Genomic DNA, 21627 nt, shown 5'->3' on the forward strand with positions numbered 1-21627 from the left:
CTATTTATTCTTCTGATGATACTCATCATTCACTATTATGAACAGTGCAACAGAGAATGCCCTTGAACTTGTCCCCTCAAGCACACGTATCAGAGTTTTATTGGAGTAACTTTCTAGATCTGAAATTGTTGAGTCATTTTCAACTCAACATTTTGGTTGTTTATGTTCATTCAGGATAAAATCCAGTTTTCATCAAAACTGCTGAAGTCAAGCATTCTTTCAGAACAGACCTTTCCCTAATCTAAATCTAACTCTTTGCCTTCATTCTCACTATTTGAATGAATAAAATTTCTCACCTTTCACACATACATAGGTCCTAAGGGGATTGTCTAAACACTTTGTATATGGCTTCTAATATTTTTCTGCTTATTTAAAATCTTCTGAAAGGTAATAAATACAAAATAACTCTTGGTTTTGGCATTAATTTGTCTCCTTAAAATCCTTACATTTTTACACCTATTCAGTATTGAACTTCAAATTTTCCTTTAGTGTCACACAAATGTAGATGTTAATGCAACCTCGAAGAGCTTCCTGAACTTGAAATTGTTGCTGGTACTCTAGACTGAAACCGGTTGGAACATTTCCCCTTTCACATAGGAGGCAGAACATCAGCCCCTTTCTGGTACAGTAGATGGGTAAGGCACAGTGTCCTTGTATGCTTGAGTTACATGCAGGATTTTACCCCCTTCTTCTTCTTCTTTTTTTTTTTAAACTGAGCTCTTCGATGGAAACAAAGTTGAGCTGGTGATGGAGAATAATGATAGGGCCCAAATTAGTACCTAGAGCCTTTTTGAGACGTCGTCCTTAATTCCCATTTAGCACTCACATTTGGGTGTTTTCCCAATGTTATTCTCCTTTAACTAGAGGAATGAACAGAAATAGGCATCAGTGCCTTCTGGTCCATTGTTTCTCTTTTAAGAAACACTGAGTTTAAATGTTAACTCTTAACAGATATGGGGCCCAATGCAGAAGCACACGTTTGGCCTCCCTGCGTAACTGATAGGAGGCGCTGGCCACAAGAGCAGGATGAACTCCCACCTACTGTGGATAAACTTTGTTATGACTTGAGGTTTTATGACATTTATGAAGCTTTTTATTTGGGGGAGAGTTGGGTGATATGGAGGTCATCAGATTTGTGTTCCGAAAGATCACTCTGGCTACATTTAGAGAAGAGGTTGGAGGAAGCCTGGAGAAGCTGTAGAGAGATCAGTTAAGAGACTATTGCAATACTTTTGTGAGCAAGGAGGCTAACTGCGGAGGGAGAGATGGATGCACCTGAAAAGTTGAAGAGGCAAATTCAGCCGGCTTTGGTGATAGCTGGGCTCCGGGGGCTGAGGGCAGGAAGAGGATCAATCAAGATCAAATGAGTTTCCTCAACTCTGATTGGCTGCACGATTATGGGCTCTAATTAGGTGTACGGGATTTTCATCACAGCTTCCTGTGAAATAGTTTAATATCAGTATTAGCTGAACCTAGGGAGACTCAACCTCACGCCATGTTCTACATTGTGTGATATTTATAAGAAGTCTGACCAAGCAGCTGTCTACTTTTCTTTAAGGCAAGTAGCAGTTTCATTGGACAGACAAAAGTTGTAGGATTCCTGTAGTCACAATATGCTTAATTTAAGGAAATTAATGTTGAAACAAGAGTGTAGGAGGAAACACTTTTTATGCTCTATTTATTTGCAAGACTGATTGGCTAGTGTCTGGTGTTCAGATGAGCTAACACAGAAGGTAGCATCCACTACATATAAATGTTGAGAGTTTTCCTTGCTGGGATATTGGCTAGAAGCACAAAGGAGAATTGCATTTCTCAAAATGCTTCATAATTATTTTCACCAGCAGTTCTCTTGGAAGGCTTGTTTGTTCATGGGGAAAGGACAGGGCAGAGGGCTGGGCCATCAACATTTTTGGCTCCATATTAGATAAACAGTGGCATTTAAGGAACTGATGGCCTTGTTCAGTGTTCATGGGCTGTCAACAGCAGGCTCGGGGTTGAGACCTTCAATCTTTGAACGAGCTTCTTAAAACAAAATCAAAACAAACCAAAACAAAAACAATAAAATAACTACAGTGCCATCTAACCTAAATACCAAGTCTGTCGTCAGATTGCTCATGCAACAGATGTATCCACCCCCCGAAATGATTCCATTCTCTGCCATCATCCCCAAACCAGGAATTTAAAGAAGTTATTAATCTGAAATATAATGTAATGATTTATTCATTCTTCTTGACTATAATGATTATCAGCTGGGACCACTCTGGCATCTGATGCCATCATAACTTCTCAAACAATAGTCTTTATTAGATTGGTGTCTATCTTTTATTTGTGGGGGTTAGTGGAAAGGTTGGGGTGGAAAACTGAGTTCAAGAAAAGAAATAAAACCGAGCTGTTTTAAAATGGTGATTAAAAAGGGGGGGGCTGTCATCACTAAGCCCTTTGACCCCCCACAATAGAAATGCTGAGCTAAATTAATGTGAATGACCATAGTAATTTTAAGACCTACATGTAACCAGTGAGGCTCTGTAAGACTTACTCTCTATGACTGTTGAGGAAGAAGTGTAAAGCTGATTAGCAAGAGTAAAAGACATGATTTCTTAGAATGCTCTGGGCATGCTGTGTTAGATACCACCACTGATTTTATTGGAAAAGGTCCAGCTTCACAATGGTCCTTCTGAGAATTGTACCACTTCCTGGATCCTCCTTGGACAGGGAATGACCTAGAATTGCTGTCCATATCTAACCCCTGATCTCCCACTCCTGTAGGGACCACATCCTCCCAGGTGCCCAGGGCTGACCTGGCTCCTGGAAGCTGCCTGCCTCTGCTGTTGGCACTGACTCCACCTGTGCCTGGCTGGCTACTTGTTTTGCATAAGATCTTTTTGTCCCATGCTGATTGCCTGGTTTGAAGCAGATTTCATTTCTTTGAATGCAGTGTTGAAAGAAAATCTGTTTGAGATGACCCAAGGCAATTGTTACTAGACCAACCTCAGTTATGACATTTGAATCCATAGAAAACAGTATTTTTTCCTTTTCGAGGCTCTCTCTTTTTTGATGACTCCTCTCCTAGTAGTTTCAGGTCCGGACAGTTGCAGTCCTACATCTTCTTTGAGGTGAGAGTCCATTTATTTCATCCACATCAGAGTCTATTTGACCAGGGCTGGTACAGCTCCATCACTCTCCACCTGCCTCCTGTTGGGTGTCGCCCAGCTTGCAGGGCAGGCGATTGCTGCCTCCGAATGCCTTCGGACAGTTGTGTGCTGGAGCCTGGAGGCCTGCAGTGTGGATGTTCCAGCCGTGTCCGTGTGGCCTCCCCTTTCAGCTGGCTTTGTTTACCCAGCAGCTCATTACTTAAGAGAAGCCTGTCAAAATAGGTTAAATATCCTTTGGGAAACATGGTCCCTCACATCCTTGAGATACCACAAATATGTTTAATACAGGGAAGATTGGCTTGATAAGAAGAGTGTGATTGACTTGCATCACTGAAAAATATTTCCCTGTTATTCCGGTTGAGTTTCCATGAGCATCAATAAGGCACTAGCAAAGCAGAGGACAATAAATTTCTGCAGCCGACACATAAAGACACCAAGGGAAGCAGGGAAAATGATTGCTGATGATTCATTCTAACTACTTGACCTTCTGACCTCTTCTCTAGATATATGACCAAGATGGGACACTACAGCACTTTATTGATGGTGGGGAACCTAGTAAGTCGAGCTGGATGAGGTATATCCGATGTGCAAGGCACTGCGGAGAGCAGAATCTAACAGTAGTTCAGTACAGGTAAAGTATACCTCGATTTCCCACTCACGGAGCGGAAGCCCTTGGGCTTGCATATGCGAATTCAGGCTTGCTGCTAGTTTTGAAACAATTCTGCAGGGCTTTTTGCAGGACCTCTGCAAGGACTGGCAGAAATTATTTATTTATGGCTAGGTTTCTGAAACCTTAGTTCTTGCAACAGTCCTTGCATGAGAATTCAGGAATAAAGATCCTAGTAGAAGGCCTCTTTCACTCAGTGCACGTGGTACAGTCATTTCCACATCCTCACCTGAACTCCCACGTTGGCTGAATGGGCCCAGCACACCCGCTGATGGGCGCACACACGGAGAGGTGCAGATCCAGCCCCAGACCCCTCGCTTTCAGTCACCTTCAGGCCTTCTCCCCGGAGGAACAGTTTCATTTGCACAAAGGCCGGGAAACCAAGGTCCCTCAGCCTTCCCAAGGCTGCTTTTCCAAACCCGCTGTGCTCAGCAGCAGCACCTGAGCCAGAGTGACCTCTTCTGAGCCCTGGAAAGGTGCCAGCCCGTTGGACTGTGGTCCTTGGACGATTCAGAATATGTTTCAGGAGGTGAGGCGGTTCCAGAGCACAGGGAAGCCCCTGCTTTCCGAGCTGTTTGCCCAAAGACAAGGTGGAGCCACTCCCATTTCTTGGAGCCTCTGGGGTGGGGTTGGGGGGGAGGCTGAGAAGCAGATGCTGAGCCACATCTGCTCAGTGCACCTGTTGGTCAAGCTTCCCCGTTTAGTGCTAAAGAAGGCTGGCATGGAGACAAGCGATCACATAGGAAAAAAGCCCTACCACTAAGCTTTCTTTTCTCAAAATTCCCTCGAAAACATGTGCCATATAAATACATGACCTCAGTTATAAACAGCCATGCTCCCTTTAGAATCAGAAGCAACTGTTTAACTTTATTAGGCACCATTGACACATCAAAGCAAGAGGCCCTGAGCTCGGCAACTTGGAGTTCTGCCTGTGGCTCTTTATTTTCCTTTCCTTTTTTTTTTTTTTTTTAAAAATGAAGCCTTTAAAAAAGAGAGAAAGAGCTTTATGCCCCGTATAGGTTAAAGGCTGCACCACTCTGGCTCGCTCTCTGAAGGTCTCCAGCCCAAAGGAGTGTGTTTGGGCAGCGTGTGACACTGCACTGCCTTGGTTTCCTGTGCAGTTATGTGTCATGAAATAATGGTCACATGAAACAGCGCACAGCAGTAGTTCCTTACCCTGCTGTGTCCAGGCCTGGCCCACCTTTATTGAGGCTGCATTTCTCTGATGAAGGTTTTATGAAACTCGCAGCTAGAAAATTAGTAAAGATTGCGCTTGTCCATTCAGCAAGAGATAGCTTGGCTGGGCCTGTAACGAGCGCTCAGGGAGCTCTTGAGGCAAAGTCGGGATCCGGGCGAACGAGAAAGCCCAGAGAGGAAGGTGGGCATGAGTAAGTCATTACCTAGCTGTCAATAGTAAGTGGATTTTATAGCTCCCCTTTCTTGAGGGCGCTTAAACTCCAAGTTCTCTCTGCCGTGCCGATCTGTTTTCGATTACTTCAGATCTTTATAAAATGAGCTACAAAAACACAATTTAAAAAAAAAGAAACACTGGCATCCATCACTGGTGACCACGTCCAAGAGTAAGAAAATAGAAAAGTTGGACCCTGAAGAGCCAGCCTAATTTTTATTGTACATGAATGTCCTCTTCACAGAAAGTCAGCTGGTTTAGATTCGTTCTGTTATGATTTGTAATATCTAAATGGAATTTTCTTCAAAGCGCCCTTGATTGATTGACCCTGAGCTGAACGTTTTGTTTTTATTTTGAGGCTGACAATAATGTTTGTTGGCATGTGCTCTGCTTCAACTGTGTGGGGACGCCACGGAGCTATCTTTATGAGTCATCCAACCACAATACTAAATACATGTCAGCAAAGGAAATATTATCTGAAAAGGGAAAAATCCCTTTGATGTGCTTCAGCATGCAGAGATTTCTGCGAGTTTTGGAAGCTCTGCCCGCTTGTAAGGAACGGTGTACGCTTACACTTCCCCCCCCTCCCCTTTCGGCCGACTCCGTGCCTCCGAGGACCACCCATCGCTCGAAAACAGTTCTGCTCTTTCAGCGGCAAAGTGTGTCATTTGGTTTTAGCACATTCATTTGCCGGGCGCTGTGTTTATATTAAGGGAAGCCAAACCGAGAGATGAAATGTTACAAGGGTGAAGTACAAAGTAGACTCAATTTTTCTCAAGTTAGGAGATGCCAGTGATTTATAGCTCGGCTCCAATTTTGATTTTTTTTTTTTATGTAGCAGTGGAAAGAATTAATAAAATGCACAGCGCTCGGGGATGCAGAGGGAGGAAGGGTAGTGAGGGCCGGACAACTGGCTGGAGTTTTTGTCAGATATTCATAGAATGTTGGGGAAAAACATTCTGCTTAGCTAGCAGTGCCCTCGTGAGACAGAATGGCAGCAAGTAAGGAAAATAACAAGATAAATGAAATTTTTGCAGCTGCAAGTAAAATATTGAGAATCTGCACTTTTTTATTGATCTTTATGATCCTATTGCCAAGAGCCACTTTGTGGTGACAAAATATGTTGACAAGTGCATATCTCACTGCTATGAAAAATGTGGTGAAGGATTCGCCTTCTGTCTGCAGTGTTGTACAAGGAACAAATTGCCTGATACAGCCCATTCCTTACAGAGAGGCTACAGTGAAGGCCCACCAACCCTCAACGCTTTTATCTGAAACTGGAGGCTAATACTTGCAGCAATTCTTCATTGAGAAAACCAGTTGCGGTCTCATTTTTTAAAAAAAATCTGTAAATTTTTCTTTGCAGTACCAAAGCTGTGTAAAATAATGTTTCTTTCTTGGTACCTTCACTCTATCATTTCAGAGTGTAATCTTTCCACCTGAGTTAAGTGATTCTCTAGTACTTATCGAATTGCCATCCATTTCACAGAAGAGGGGGTTTCTCTTCCCCTGTATCTAACTTTAGAAGGAAGGCGATGGGAAGGGGACTTTTATTTCTCTCAATCCTTACATCACAGAGCTGCTTAATTTTACTACAAATTTGTGAACTCCCAATGCCAAGTTGCAAGAATACACGTAATGCTTTTCCTTCAAATAAGAAATCAATAGTGTTAATTTATATACAAGGTTGAGGCACCAGTGTCTGCAATTTGCCAAGAGAGAGAATTTTCTCATCAGTGTGAGATGGAATTCTTTTTTAAAAAATGAACCCTTCCTTTTTGCTGTCTCCTGGGCCAAATATCAGTCTCCTCAGCCAAGACGCTGTAGGAAGAGACCCTGTGGAAATAAACTGTGAGCTGTTTATCATACTGGGTTACAGGCTTTCATTGGCTGCTGGGAACAATAAGGTGGGTGCTGGTTTTATTGCAAGCATTAACTGTAGGTGGAGATGGGCAGAAGTTTTGGGGGTCAATGAGAATGTGATGGGGGCACATGAGTGCTACATGTTACTAAGCCGGGTTTTCTTTTGTTTTGAATAGGTCGAATATATTCTACCGAGCCTGTATAGATATCCCCAGGGGCACCGAGCTTCTGGTGTGGTACAATGACAGCTATACGTCTTTCTTTGGGATCCCCTTACAATGCATTGCCCAGGATGAAAACTGTAAGAATTTATTTTAGCTCTGAATTTACACCTCAAAGTCCCTATTGTAAAGCTGACGTTTTAGAGTGTTGTGTGCAACTCCTGAAACACGCGGTTCACTCTGCTATATGACACAAACGTGCACGGTCTGTTCCATCACTTTCTTTTCCCTGTGTGTCCTTGGCTTTTTCGCAGGGCATCTTGCCTTCTACAGGGCAATCCTTCTGTGCCTGTTAACAATGTCAAAACGTATGTCAGAGTTTCACATAATCGCCGGCAGCAATGTTCGGGCAGCGGGGAGTTACTGAGTGCCTACTGTGTGTCTGGTTCTGTGCTTGCCACCTTGCAGGGTACCTTGTAAGGTACAACTTCTGCTCCTAAGGTGACGTACAGTCCTGCCGCGTCACCCTCCCTGCAGAATGAGAGAATGAGAAAGCAAGGCCCGCTCAGCAGGACTAGCACCCCACCCGTCCATGGCGTGTGCTTTCTCCTAAGTGGTCACTGCAAGGAGAAATGATGTTAAAAATCGTAGACCTATGACTGAGGAATGTGTGTCCCTCTACATTTCTTAGCCGGAACGAACCGTGTAATGTTCTTCTATCCTTCTTGCCAAGGCAGCCATTATCTTCTTAAAAAGAATCTAATATCTAAGCAAATGCAAACTTGCAGCAATTTCCACTTAAACTTTATATCGGTGCTTTATCAATTCTTTGGAAAATATTTTAAGGTGATTTTCAGTATTTGAAACAGAATTGGGTAATTCTGATGACCTTCAGTGAGAAACACTGGTTTCAATGATGCTATTTTCTTTCTTGTCCCAAAATTGACTAATCTTTGAACTGATCCTTTGGGATTATGCAACAGAAAAAGAAGCCGAGAGAATAGATCTATTCAAGAAACTTTATTTTGAAAACAAGTTTTATGTTACTTTATCCTTCTCCACTTAACTTTCTCTCTCACACACACATATGCCCCCCCCTCCAAAAAAAAATGTTCACATTACTACTGAACAAAATGCTGATGATCAGGTATTTCTTTTCCATGTTGCCTTTATTTTCTTTGTGAAAAATAGAATCCTCAGAAGGCATATTACTATCAACATTCCTTTTCTACTTGAACCCAAAACCAATCTCAAATCAAAACATGAATCTTTGGACATATAGTACATTCCTCCGTCTTCCCAAGTTTCCATTGGAAAGTTTCTTTCCTGCAGTGATACCCCAGTTTGAGGGAGTCTGTGTTTGTATAAAAGAAAATCTCAGTGTTGGACATGAGTGTGTGGTTGGTGTTAGAGGCAGATAGGGGCTGGAGGCCAGTACACTCTCTCATCCCAGAATGGCTCCAGCTTCCCTAGCACTAGCTCTAGGTCCCTGGACAGAAAAAGCACCAGTATCAGACCCCCAAACCCCCACCCTGACCTGACCTGCTGGCAAGGGCCTGTCTGTATGTAGAGCCTCGACATAACCTCATTTGATCCAAAAGGATTCCAGAAGTCCTTTAATAAAACCTGCTACAGACTCTGAAGATGTTATTATGATATGTGTGTTGAAGATTATCTGGGAATAAACAGCAAAGCCTAGAGTTCTAAAGTACATAACCCCATAGTCCAACTAGCCATTTGTTTGCTCATTCGTTCATTCATTCATTGTTCAGATATTTACTGAACACCTAATCTAGGCCAGTGTCTTTGCTAGGTGCTGCAAATACAGCAGTGGACAAAATAGACAAGAATTCCTGCCTTCATGGAACATTCCTTCCTGTGGAGGGAGACAGATTATGAACAAATAAAGGAGTTAATGAATAGTTTGTCAGGTGGTGATAAGTGTTGTAGAGATAGCAAGACAGAGAAGGGGCAAGGAGTGCCAGGAATTGGGAATTACAGTTTTAGAGAGTGATCAGGGTGGTTCCTACTGGAAATGTGACCTTTGGGATGAGACGTAAGGAGGTGAAAGGACAAGTGTTACTGGGGAGAAGAGTGTTCCAAGGCAGGCTGCTGTCCAATAGCGCAAGACCCTGAGCTAGGACTGTTCCTGGCTTGTTGGAAGAGCATCACAGAGGTTGGTGTAGATGTTTGGGAGTGAGAGAGATAGAGAGACGTTAACTTAGGTATTGGGGGGAGGTGGGGCTTATAGGGCCAGGAGGCCACTGTCTGGGCCCTGCATTTTACTATGTAGGCCATTGCAGAGTTTTGAGCAGAAGGGTGATATGATCTGACTGAAGTTGTAACAGGATGACTCTGGCTACTGTGTGGAGACAGTGAGGGGTGAGGGTGGAGCAGGAATTCAGGGGAGAGATGATGTAGTGTGGAGCAGTGTAGACATGGTGGAGGTGGTGAGAAGTGGTTGGATTCTGGATATATTTCTATTTGTTTTTTGTTTGTTAATTCTCACCCGAGGATATTTTTCCATTGATTTTTTTTATTTTTTATTTTTTAGAGAGAGTGGAAGGGAACGGGGGAGAGAAAGTGAAACATAGATGTGAGTGAGACATATAGTGTGGGTGCCTCCTGCTCATGCCCCGACCAGGACCAGGGATCAAACCTGCAATCCAGGATTGAACCGGCAACCTTTTGGTCCTTGGGCCAACAACACTTGCTGACACCTTGGATGCTAAGAGAGAAAGGAGTCAAGACAATTCCAAGGCTTTGGTCTGAGCCACTGGAAGGATGGAATGGCCATTTACTGAGTTATTTAGTTAGAAAGGAAAAGTGCCATGGAACAATGACTTAGGGGATGCATTTCTTACCCTTGACATGGATCTTTGGGGTGGAAGTCACGCATCTATAACATTGCTTCCGCTTCATGGCTTTGTTACACGATGAGAGAGACTTAGAGGTTGGGCTGGAGGATTCCTGTGTACTAATCACAGCCACCTGAAAATTGGTGTCTGAGAGCATACCTTGTGGGCTTCAGACTCAATACCATCAAAAAATGTACTTTCTGGAAACACCATTTGCTTTGCTTTTCAGTTCTTCCTTCTCCTAGAGTCCAACCCGGATGAAGCTTTGCTGACTAGAGTATTGAATAAACTCTACCAGGGCATATGTTTTATCATTTAGCACCTGAAATCCTCGGAAGAAAATCCACAAAACCACAGCAGCTTGAAGTATTGTGGATTCAGTAGGTAAACTAAGCAGCTCTTTTGGGTCGAGTTTAAGCTCTAAGTGAGGGCGGAGGGAACTTTAAAAGGAATTAAGTCACTGACTAAAATGCTCAACAGTGACAATCCCCTTTCCCCCTAAGGGTATTATAGGAATTTTATTTCAGTTCCTGTCTCAAAGTCATGTAGCTGTCATGTGACTGGCCACCCAAGAAACCAGCAGAAAGCTGCATCAGAGAGTGTGGGGGAGATAGATATATGACTTAGACTCTAACTCGAAGGTGGATTCTCATTCCATGTGACTCAGGGACCTGGGAATGCTTATACTGAGGACTCCTTATTCTGTACTGAGAAAATACTCTGTGTGATTTAAAAGCACAGATGTGGGGAAATGCCTGGGCAGGTAATGTGACAGATCGGCTTCCTCAGCACTGAGAAATTTAACCTCAACTGGATCAGCAAACATAAGAATTTTTATTTCGAGTTAGTCACAAAATAAATCAAGGGCCTTAAAAAATGCTTCTTGCCCTGACGGGGTAACTCGGTTCAGTTAAGGCATTGACCCTATATGCCAAGGTTGCGGGTGCAATCCCAGTCAGGGCACATACAAGAACCAAGCAATGAATGCATAAACAAGTGGAAAAACATATCGATGTTTCTCTCTCTGTCTCTCTTCACCCCCCCTCCAAAATCAATTTGAAGAACTGTTCTTAACAAAAGCTTCCTGCAATCAAATACTTACTTGACAAAATGCCTCCACAGAGCCTCCACATGGTGCTGTGCACACAGCACACAGTTAATACCTGCTCACTGGATAAATATGGAGAATCTGATTGCCATCAAATATCTGGGGATTAAATATTTCAGCCAGATTTTTCTTTGTTAATGCAATTGATATTTGGCCCAAGACATTAAAGGAAAATATGATTTTGCTCAGTGAATAGTACTGGTTGAGCACTTTCATTTATAAAAATATTTTCTTCTCATGGTTCTTTCAACATGGAAAGTACACATTTCCTATGGAGCGTGTGCGGTGGGTTCAGGCTCGAGTAACCGCCCCCCTGGCAGTGGCCGTGAAGCCGTGGGGCACACGCACTGCCCGGACAAGCCACTGAAAGCCGCCTCGCCTCCAACAGAAGGCAGCGTTTCACACAGGCACCTGGGTTCTGGAAGCAATCCCTATGTTATTTTCTTTTTAAAAAGCCATCGTTTTAAATGTAACAGAGCTCCAACAAGAGAGCCACTGCATGGACTGTGGGCCCTTCAGGAGAGCCTGCAGGAATGCCTATGTCGACAGATTGCATCCGCGAGAAGGAGCGAGGTGCCCCAAGAAGGTTTCCAGTGGGGATTAGCTCCTGCAGAGTGTAAAGACCATGGTGTGTTCATATTCATTTCAGAGGAAATTAAAAAAAAAAAACCCTGGGAATAAATGTCAAACAAGTCTTCCTGCAGCTTTCCCTGCCTCGGCCGATGAAGCTGAGGTAGCAGAATGTGAAACTTGAGGGCAACGCGGGAGTTGCCAGCACTGGAGTGAACTCTGCCTCCGGGAGGCCGGCCTTTGTCTTTTGATTTTAAAGAGCAGAAAGTAAAAAGGGGCACCCCTATGTAGTGCTCCCCACCCTCACTATCCCTCCAATAATGAAAAACCTCGGCCCCGGGATAAAGAAGGTCCTACTTAAGCTTTATATCCATGAATGTGGAGGAGATTGCAGTATAGTCCCATCCAACAAGAACATCTGTGCAAGGGCCCATGGGAAGCATGGTGATGGGTACACACACGCAGACCCTCTCCTTACGGACTCAGTCTAGGACAGTGGTGGCGAACCTTTGAGCTCGGCGTGTCAGCATTTTGAAAAACCCTAACTTAACTCTGGTGCCGTGTCACATATAGAAATTTCTTGATATTTGCAACCATAGGAAAATAAAGATTTATATTTTTGATATTTATTTTATATATTTAAATGCCATTTGACAAAGAAAAATCAACCAAAAACATGAGTTCGCGTGTCACCTCTGACACGCATGTCATAGGTTTGCCATCGCTGGTCTAGGAGAAGGCACATAAGCCCACAACCACAACACAGAACACCATGTAGCCGCCCTGTGAGCTGCCATAGCCGGGAGCCCGGGGCGTGGGTGGGTGTGTAGCTCAGGGTCAGTGCAGTTCCCCGAATACAGTGGGAAGCTGGAGTTGGACTCTTTACATAAATCCAGAACTGGAAGTTACTTTTTGTACCTGAATGGGGACTAGAAAAAAGCTAACCTCAAGTCAACAGGCCAAGGACGTGTCCTTCTTGAGCCATTGGGTGAGAATAGAATACCACACTCGATAAAGCTACTCTCGCTAAGGACTGGCGTGGCTTGGTTGGTTCTGCCTGCCAGGTATGGAAATCCTGGGCCAGGAAATGGATATAAAAATTGGCCCAGAAGTGGAGAATCCTATAGGGCTATGGGAGAAGCAAGGAGGGGTGACCCCGTTGGGATGCCTCTGTGTCTGTGCAGGACTCCAGCAGGTCACTCACTGAACACGCACCCACACAGAGAAATGACAATGACAAGCACAGGGAATCTACTGTCGTGGGAGGTTTGGCCTCTCAGGGGCTGCCCAGACCCCACCCTTGGCACAGGGCGAGGCACTCATCCCTCCATCCCCCCACAGCCTTCAGGTGCGTGCGACTCCAGGAATCACCGTTAGCCTGAGGGCCACTTTCCTTGGTCATGCTCTCTTCCATAGCCCATGTCTACTGACAGTCACTGTAGGGGATATTGAAGATGGTTCCCTTGTCCCAAAGCAGGACAACTAAGGACCTTCCCGGCCCAGACCTGTTCATCTCCTTTCTCAACAGAATCCTCCTCACTCCCAGGAGGTGTTGATTCAGGAGCACTCCCCAGGAAACTGCACACGAAGCTCCAAATGTCCACTTCAGAGTCTGCTTCCCAGGGAACCTGACTTAAGACAGGCACCCCCAGGCTTACGTTTCCCGTCCAGATCACCACTGAGCCCAGTCTCCTGTCCAACGGTCTACTCCTCATCTTCACTGGCATGCCCCACAGGCACCTCCAGCTAAGCATGTATATCTGAACCTGTTCTCTCCCTCCCACCAACTGCCTCTCCCCCAGCTCAGTAACTCTCACTCTCACTCATCCAGTTGCCCTTCCTCACCCTTCTATCCAGTCAGTCATCAAGTCCTGTTGGTTGTATATTCTTTATTAAAAAAAAAAGAAATTTTATTGATTTCAGAGAGGAAGGGAGAGGAAGAGAGAGCTATAAACATCAGTGATGAGAAAGAATCATTGATCAGCTGTCTCCTGCACTAGGGATCGAGCCTACAATCTGGGCATGTGCCCTGACTGGGAATCGAACCGTGAGCTCCTGGTTCATAGGTCCATGCTCAACCACTGAGCCATGCCGGCTGGATGGTTGTATATTCTTAAATGCATTTCTTTTAGTTTCTGCTGTCCCCGCCCGGGTCAGTGTCACCACCAGCCCTGGTCTGGACTGTTGCAGTTGCCTCTTGCATGTCATAATGTCCTTTTAGGATTACAGCAGCCAAAGTAAAGTTTTTCATTGATTTGCTTATTTTATTGTCTCAGCTTACTTGCTTTGTTAATAGGTATTTGGTTACATAGATCAAAATCCAGAGGACCATGGGCTTATATAATTCTCAGAGGTTATCAATTGACAGATTCTCAGGTGTCTTTCCAAACATATTTTTTTCCCCATTCAAACATCAAGCATATTCTCCTATTCTATCTCTGGCTCTCCCTCTGCCTCCTGCCCCTCTTTATACAAATAGTAACATACTATATACATTGCTTTGCACCTCACTTTTTCAGTTAACAATATAGAGTGATGATGCGTTTAATATATTAATCTGATCACCTCACACCATCCCCTAGCTTTACATTCTTTTTTTGGCTTGTCATTACTCTCATAATAAATCTTGAGTATGATAGCCTTTGGGCCACACATAGTCTTCAGAAATATTTTGCATGGCTCACAATGTTTTACAAAATTAGAGTCAAGCATCATTAGGCTGGCTCTGCCCTATTCAGTTTGCTGCAGACCCCAACATCCTCCATTGAATCGATTTGCCTCCCATCACTTCCTTCTGTTACCTGCCCAGCCCCCACAGGCACTGGCGATTGCACTGCCTTCCTCTCCAGCCCCAGCTGCCGCCCCCTCCCCTCTTTCTCTGGCCACATTAGCCTTTTGGTTTTCAGTGCTGCTGAGCACCTTCTCACCTCAGCACGACACACGGACTCTCTGGCAAAGCTGCCGGTGTTTCATCTCCTTGCATTGCTTTTTCCTCTTTTCACACCTGTCTGATCTGCGTATCCTTCACGACTCACCTTCAAGGTCAATGCTTTAGGGACGCCACCCCTCACACCCACATGGATTCATCCCTTTCTTCTCTCTCATAGAGCTGATCAAACTTGTATCGGCTGTTATATTGTTAATTCTAAAATTTATATATTTGTCACATTTACTCTTTCTGAACCTGGAAGATGTCTTACAGTGAACGGTGACTTACAATGAATCACTTACAACTTGCCATTAGTGGAATTTTAGATTTGATGTTATTTGTAACAACATCTGTTTACTGGCTGTCTCTCTCTCTGGAGTTTAAGTGGTGGGAGGCCAGGGGCCGTGGCTCTCTCGTTCCCCGTATCTACAGTGTCAGGCATGGGATAGAGATGCTCAGTAACTACTTGTGGATTGAATGAATGGACAAGGGAGGAAAGCAGGACTTTGTTTTATGGATCCTGAATTTGCCTCTCAACGTTTTAATTTTCCAGGATGTGATGAGTTTATGTTCTGTGTCCTTACTGTACTCTATCCTTTAGGGCTCTAAGAGCTGGCCGTCCTCCCACTCATCTTTGGTTTGTAGACTGAAGAGATGTTTCTAGCCATTTGTCTTCAAGTAGAAAGTACTTCATCCTCTTGGTCCCTTCAGTCAGTCATCTCTGGGCCTTTTGCAGTTGTCTGTACCGTCTTGTGTTGGGATGAGTGTTTTCTGAATTCATTCCCTATTTTTTTCCTGATAATTCCCTGCGTTTTGTTAATGCTCTCGATTGCTATAGCCAATCAGACTGGTATTTGGAAAGAATAATCTCTGTGTCCTTTAGGTCCTGAAGAAAGGATACTTTGTTGATCTCTGGGGTGCAAGCATTGCTACCTATATCTCAAAAAAATATTACATTTGTTTTGGGGTGTCCCAGAAAAGAAAAAGTAAGACAAGAATTTCATTACACCCATTCCCACTCTGCCTAAGTACTACTATTACTAACATTAACACAGATCTCATAAATCTGAGATTATTATAAAAACTGGTTGAAGTTTTCCTTTATTACCATTTTGACATTGATCATTAAGCTTAATAAAACTTCATTGGCCCACAAATTCTTTAGTTTAATATAAAGGTTGTGTGACCGTAGCAGTTTTTGAAAATTAATTTATTAGGTTGCTTTTCAGGAGGGTAAATGAGAAGTCAGGATTTATAACCTATACTTAGAGTGTTATTTGAATTATTTCCCCCCGAAGGCATCACAGCCTTCTTCCCAACAGTGAAGCTCTGGCCGGTTTCCTGCTCGCATGCATGTTGATGACATGTTCATCCCACCGCCTTCCCACCGTGCCTTCCTTCCTGTTAGTGGGCATTTCCCAGCCCGCCGGAGCTCAGTGTTGTCTGAACACTTGTGGGTTTCTCTGTGCTGTGTCTCTCCCAGATTAGTTATGAATGGGCGACACAAGATGAGTTCTACCCCCATCTCTGACAATGCTGCTGCTTTTACTCTTTTATTTAAAAAGTGCCAAAGTAGGAGAAAATATTGCTCCTCATTTTTCAATACCTTTTTTAAAAAAACAGTCTGTGTGCAATCAAAGATTTTTTAAAAGTCTAAAATGTATGGATAACTGTTATATTGATCATACACTTTTGCCCCAGAAGTTGAAATTGTATATAAATATTTATATATAAAAACACATACATACATAAACCTGTATGTATGTATGTGTGTATAGGTATACAGTGGGGCCTTGACTTACGAGTTTAATTCATTCTGTGACGGAGCTCGTAACTCAAATTACTCATATGTCAAATCATTAAAGTGAACGAGTGAGACATGTGATGCTGGGCTGATATTGTGGCGTTCACTGTGACGTTCGCTGCGCCAACTAGTGGTGGGGTATCTGAAGCTGGCTCGTAACCCGAATTTTAGCTTGCAACTCAAAGCAAAAAATCGGCTGAGAGACGGCTCATATCTCGAAAAACTCATTAGTCGGGACACTCGTAAGTCAAGGCCCCACTGTATATGTATTTATATGTATATATGACATGTTCATGTGAGATGTACTGGCTATAAAATGTCCTTTTTATTTTTGAAGCACAGCTTGTGAGCAGAGACAGTGTAGGAGTGTGGTCAGCAAAAAAATTATCTGGAAGTCAAAAAGCTAAAGCTTCCAGCTCTGCTGTGCCAATAACTGAATGTGTGACCCTGGGCAAGTTATTGGCCCTTCTTGGACTTGAGCTGTTTTTATTTTGTAATAAGAGAGAGTAGAATTCGATCACTGGTTCTCAGCCCAATTACACATTAGAAATGCAGGTGCCCAGAATCTACCAAGTGATTCTGATCTAATTTTTAAAAAGTCTCCCCTGTGAGTCTCAGGTGCAGTCAGGGTCAAGAACTGTCACCTAGGAAAGCTCTCTGCTCTCTCCAGGCCTGCGAGTCTCTTGCTTTCCTTTTCCTTCTCAGGGTGGGATGGACATGTGAGCAGAGCTATTCCTTCTGTTGGATTTGTCCCATTACATAGGATTACACAGAATGCTCTGAGTTAAAGAATGCTCAGTGCCAGCACACCAACACATGGTGTCTCCCTGTCTGTCCACTCCAGCACGGAGCCCCTTCAGCATGCTCCTCCGCATAGTCGAGCGTGCTCAAGTCTTCATGCTCTGTGGCGACCTCAGCAGTGCTCTGTGGCTGGAAAGGATAAGAGCCCCCAGTTCATGTGTCTCCTTCCACATGGCCTTGAACTATGGCCAACAGCCACGGTTTACTTCCCATCCCCAATCTTTTTGCCAAACAACCTTTTCAAATTTTTTGATCTCTAATTTCCTTCTCTTGATCACTTTCTAGTCTTTAATCTTTGTGACCCCTGAAATAACTAATAAATGCATTTATTGACACAGTAGGTACTTAGAAAAAGAATAATAGTTTTTAAGCATATTAGTTTCTAATCACTTCTGAATCTGTGGGTTGACCAGTGAATACATGATATATATTTTTAACACAATAACAACTTATAAGAAGAAAAACAAATTTCCAGTATATTACGTTTCCCCCCTCCAAAATGTTGCTTCTAGTTCTTTCCTCACTCTCACTGCCACCATCCCAGTTTAGGGCCAGGTTCCTTCAGTCTATCCCCTTTTCCTTCTATAAATAATGAGAATTGGCTATTATTGATGGTAGGCCCTGTGATGAGTATTTTAATTATCTCATTTAAAACTCACAAAAGGGGGTAAAGAGGAGGAAATCAGGGCTCATGGAGCTCAATATCTAATGAGTATTAACCCTGGCATTTACTAAATGCTATCTGTGCGTTATCTCACTCAGCCTTTTGGGTGATCATTTTACATTTGACCAAGGACTATATGTGGACTTCAGTGTTTCATAGTTGCCCACAGTCACAAGGCTAGTAAATAGTGGAGTTAAAATCTAGGTCACCTCAACCAGTAAACCGTGCTGCTGGTACTTTTATTACTACCACTATCTTCATTTTGCAGATGGGGAAATTAAGGCACAGAGAGATTTATTAACTGTGCCTAAGATCACCAAGCTATAAAAGGTAGAGACAAGATTTGAACCTAGGTCTTTGTAGTTCCAAAGCCCAAGTTGCAAGCATTCATACCCTTGCCTCCATTCTGACTTTATCCTTGGCACCCTGTCTGTAAATCATGCCTCACTCAAGCCCTCCCTGAACACTGGTTTTTTTTCTTGCTATTTCTGCTCAGAAACAGTTTGCATCTATTTTCTAGGCCTGAAGTCATTTGTTTATTTTTTTATTTTTTGGACTTTAAAGGTTGTTTGAGGTCTAGCCTCCCCGCCCCCTGCCTTATTCCCACAGTGTCGAGAGCCCATGGCCCTGCTTGGTCAGTGTGTCTCTCACCATCTCACCAGCATGCTAGACTTCTGTCTCCAGGTGTCTTTCCTTTTGTATTATTCCCTTCATCTCCAGCCAGTTTTTCTTAAAGACCTGTCCTTTGCTGGCAGGGTCTGCTGTAAGGCCTGAACCTACCTTCCCTGCACGGCTCAAGGCCACCTTCTCTGCCAGTCCCTGCTGTTCTCTCCCCTCTCTTGCTGTGCCTCCCATCTGAGCTCCCTCCAAACCCAGGGTGCAGTGTGGAGCCTCAGGAGGGAGTCCTTATGTGTAAAGTCATAAGTGAACCCCGTGAGGACAAAGATCACATACGAACAACCCTAAGCATGTAATAGTTGCATGATAAACAAGCACTGAATGAGTTACTAATTTTGCTACTATGTTCATTCTGAATCCAGAAAAGTGAAGTTTTAAAATGTTGATTTATAAGAATTTTTTAAAGTGCACGTGATTGTGCTTACTTTAAGGGCTGATAAAACTGATCCTGTAAACTCTGTCGTTCCCCCAGTAAATGTCCCTGCCACGGTCATGGAAGCCATGTGCCGACAAGATGCCCTGCAGCCCTTTGGCAAGAGCAGCAAACTCTCCCCTGCCGCCCAACAGCGCTCTGTGGTGTTCCCACAGACGCCCTGCAGCAGGAACTTCTCTCTCCTGGATAAATCGGGGTCCATTGAATCCGGATTCAACCAAATCAACGCGAAAAACCAGCGCGTCCTGGCGAGCCCGACGTCCACAAGCCAGCTGCACTCGGAGTTCAGTGACTGGCATCTTTGGAAGTGCGGGCAGTGCTTTAAGACGTTCACGCAGAGGATCCTGTTACAGATGCACGTGTGCACGCAGAACCCCGACAGGTAACCCTGACTCTTCCGCTCGCAGTATGTTTGCTTAGTAAAACCCCTTCTTACTTTCCTGACAGGTGCCAGTCACCTCCTCCAGCCACCCCTTGGGGGAAACCCTGTGATCAGAGGCGTCTGCGTTCTGGCAGGTCACAGGCCTGTGAGGCCACCCTTGCCTTGGCTGTGTAGAAGGGCCACATAAACAGTGGTATCGAGAGGAGTCTGCGCTTGCTTCCCAAACAGTCCGAGTCTAAAGGGGAGCAAGATAGGAACAGTTATGAATATCATGGGTGGAAAAATGAGGTCAGGATAATTACAATCCTCTCCGTCTTCCAAAGATAATACAGCCAGCCGCCCTGCTGCTGCCACGGTCGTTTCAGGGTTCACCTCCAATGTGCCGGGGGTAGGAACTTAATTAAGTACTAAGAGGTAATGAATTGGAATTTTTTGCTTAGTACTATTTTTCTTCAGAGCATGCAAACCCATAAATCCTGCAAAGCTGTCAAAAGGAAATACCTCCTCTGCTAGTGATGTGGAGGAAAACAGATGCCACTTATTCAATAAACTAATATCCACACCGAAGAAAAATGTGGACTAGATACCTCAGAGTCAAAGTTGGTTTGAAAGTTTGTCAATAAAGAATTTTATGGCCATGAACTGAGGATGAAATTTAGCTGAACAAGTGAATTAAAATTTCAGGTAGTCTGACGAGTGGCATAGTAGATATAATGGAACTATTATTTATGAATCAAAACTGGTTTATTCGACAGCCTTGATCGCTGGGAGCGCAAAAGACAAAAATCAAATTAATTCAAAAAGAAGAAAGTGTGTTTTATCTCTTCTTCACAGCCTGTGGAAATTTGATTAACCCTCACATATCTAAGGATAGCATCAAAAATCACTTTCAATATAAAAGCAGGAAATAATTTTTGGAAGTAGAAAAAGAGACTAGGAAGCAGGACTCCTGAGTTATTTTCTTCATTGGGCCACTGGATTAACCTTAAGCCACATGGCCTCCTTGCCATATGATGTACACCAAGCTCTTCCCTCCCCGCTCCCCAGCTCGGCAGGATAGACACGTGCTAGGAAAGCCAGCAGGGAGGGTGTGGGCATGGTGCACAGGGGGTGGGTCTTTTCTAAAATATCATTTTAGGGTCCGTAGACACACTTACATGTGTACGTGTTTTTATTTGCGCCATTCTGGAAACCACTTACTTAGCATCGATCATTGCTGTAGCTAATTAATGCCGAAACATTTGCTTTAGGGCCTGGTAAGGCAACTGTGTCTTTACAACCTTTTACCTTCAGTAGGAGAGCCTCAACCCTCACCTGGTGAAAATTAGTACTATTGGCTTCAGAGGGGGCACAAAAGTTTTGAAAATGTTTCATTCTCTCAGGAAGGATTCTTTTAAAAAAGTTTGCCTTCCTTGCCAGTATCCATATAACCTCAAGATAGATGCATTCAAAGTTTGCAAAGCATTTCAGTAGTTTAGGGGTATCTTGTTATTATAAACTTACTTTTAAATTGAATGAGTTCAAGTGGATAGATTTGTCATTTGCACAGGTTCATTGTTATAATAACTGAACGTGCAAGGTGAAAATGAAATGATAGTTGAAAGTTTCTGGATGGCAAGCTTAACTTTGAGTATAATATAATCCCACGCTGAATGTCACGTAAAGCAATGAAAATATGTCACGGTGTATCGGAAGATACCAAAACAGACTGTTTGGACTGGCCTCAGGCACACTTAGAAAACCGTGTGTGTATTAAGGTTTAAGTCGTTATGGCGTCTGTCCTAGCAGATGATGGTGTCATAACTTGTAACACATTTATATAAACTGTCAGAGGAGTACCTGACAAATCAGGAAACTTACGTGGACAAAACACACTTCCTTGAAAGACTGTTGGGTCAGTGCTCATTCCAAGCTAATTTAGAGTTCCTGGCAACCATCCAAGTGGCATGAGCCTCCTGTCCTGGGCTAGACGCTGACGGGCATCTCTGGCTCAGATGCCCAATCGTGGTGTGGCTACGCCTTCCCTCCCCAGATGAGGTGAGATCATAGGTGCTCACTATCTATGTAGTTAGCCAGAGAGGGACCTGATTACTCACGCTGTGGGTTCTGCTTCTCACTTTCCTGTGCTTTATTGGTGACATGAGAGGTG

At 43.8% G+C, this 21627-nt stretch overlaps 1 protein-coding gene across 1 annotated transcript in view; it reads left to right on the plus strand.

The window, feature by feature from the left end:
- Window positions 1-3580: 3580 nt before the first annotated feature.
- The window catches only part of LOC118657022 (putative histone-lysine N-methyltransferase PRDM6), a 32213-nt gene continuing 14166 nt past the window's right edge, over window positions 3581-21627 (plus strand). Inside the window, exons 1-3 of the mRNA XM_036310906.1 lie at window positions 3581-3783; window positions 7267-7391; window positions 19136-19478. Of these exons, the coding sequence (XP_036166799.1) occupies window positions 3722-3783; window positions 7267-7391; window positions 19136-19478 (530 nt within the window). The 5' untranslated portion in view covers window positions 3581-3721. The remainder of the gene's footprint in view (window positions 3784-7266; window positions 7392-19135; window positions 19479-21627) is intronic.

This window comes from Myotis myotis, unplaced genomic scaffold (assembly GCF_014108235.1).
Source record: "Myotis myotis isolate mMyoMyo1 unplaced genomic scaffold, mMyoMyo1.p scaffold_m19_p_5, whole genome shotgun sequence".
NCBI classification, from domain to species: Eukaryota; Metazoa; Chordata; class Mammalia; order Chiroptera; family Vespertilionidae; genus Myotis; species Myotis myotis.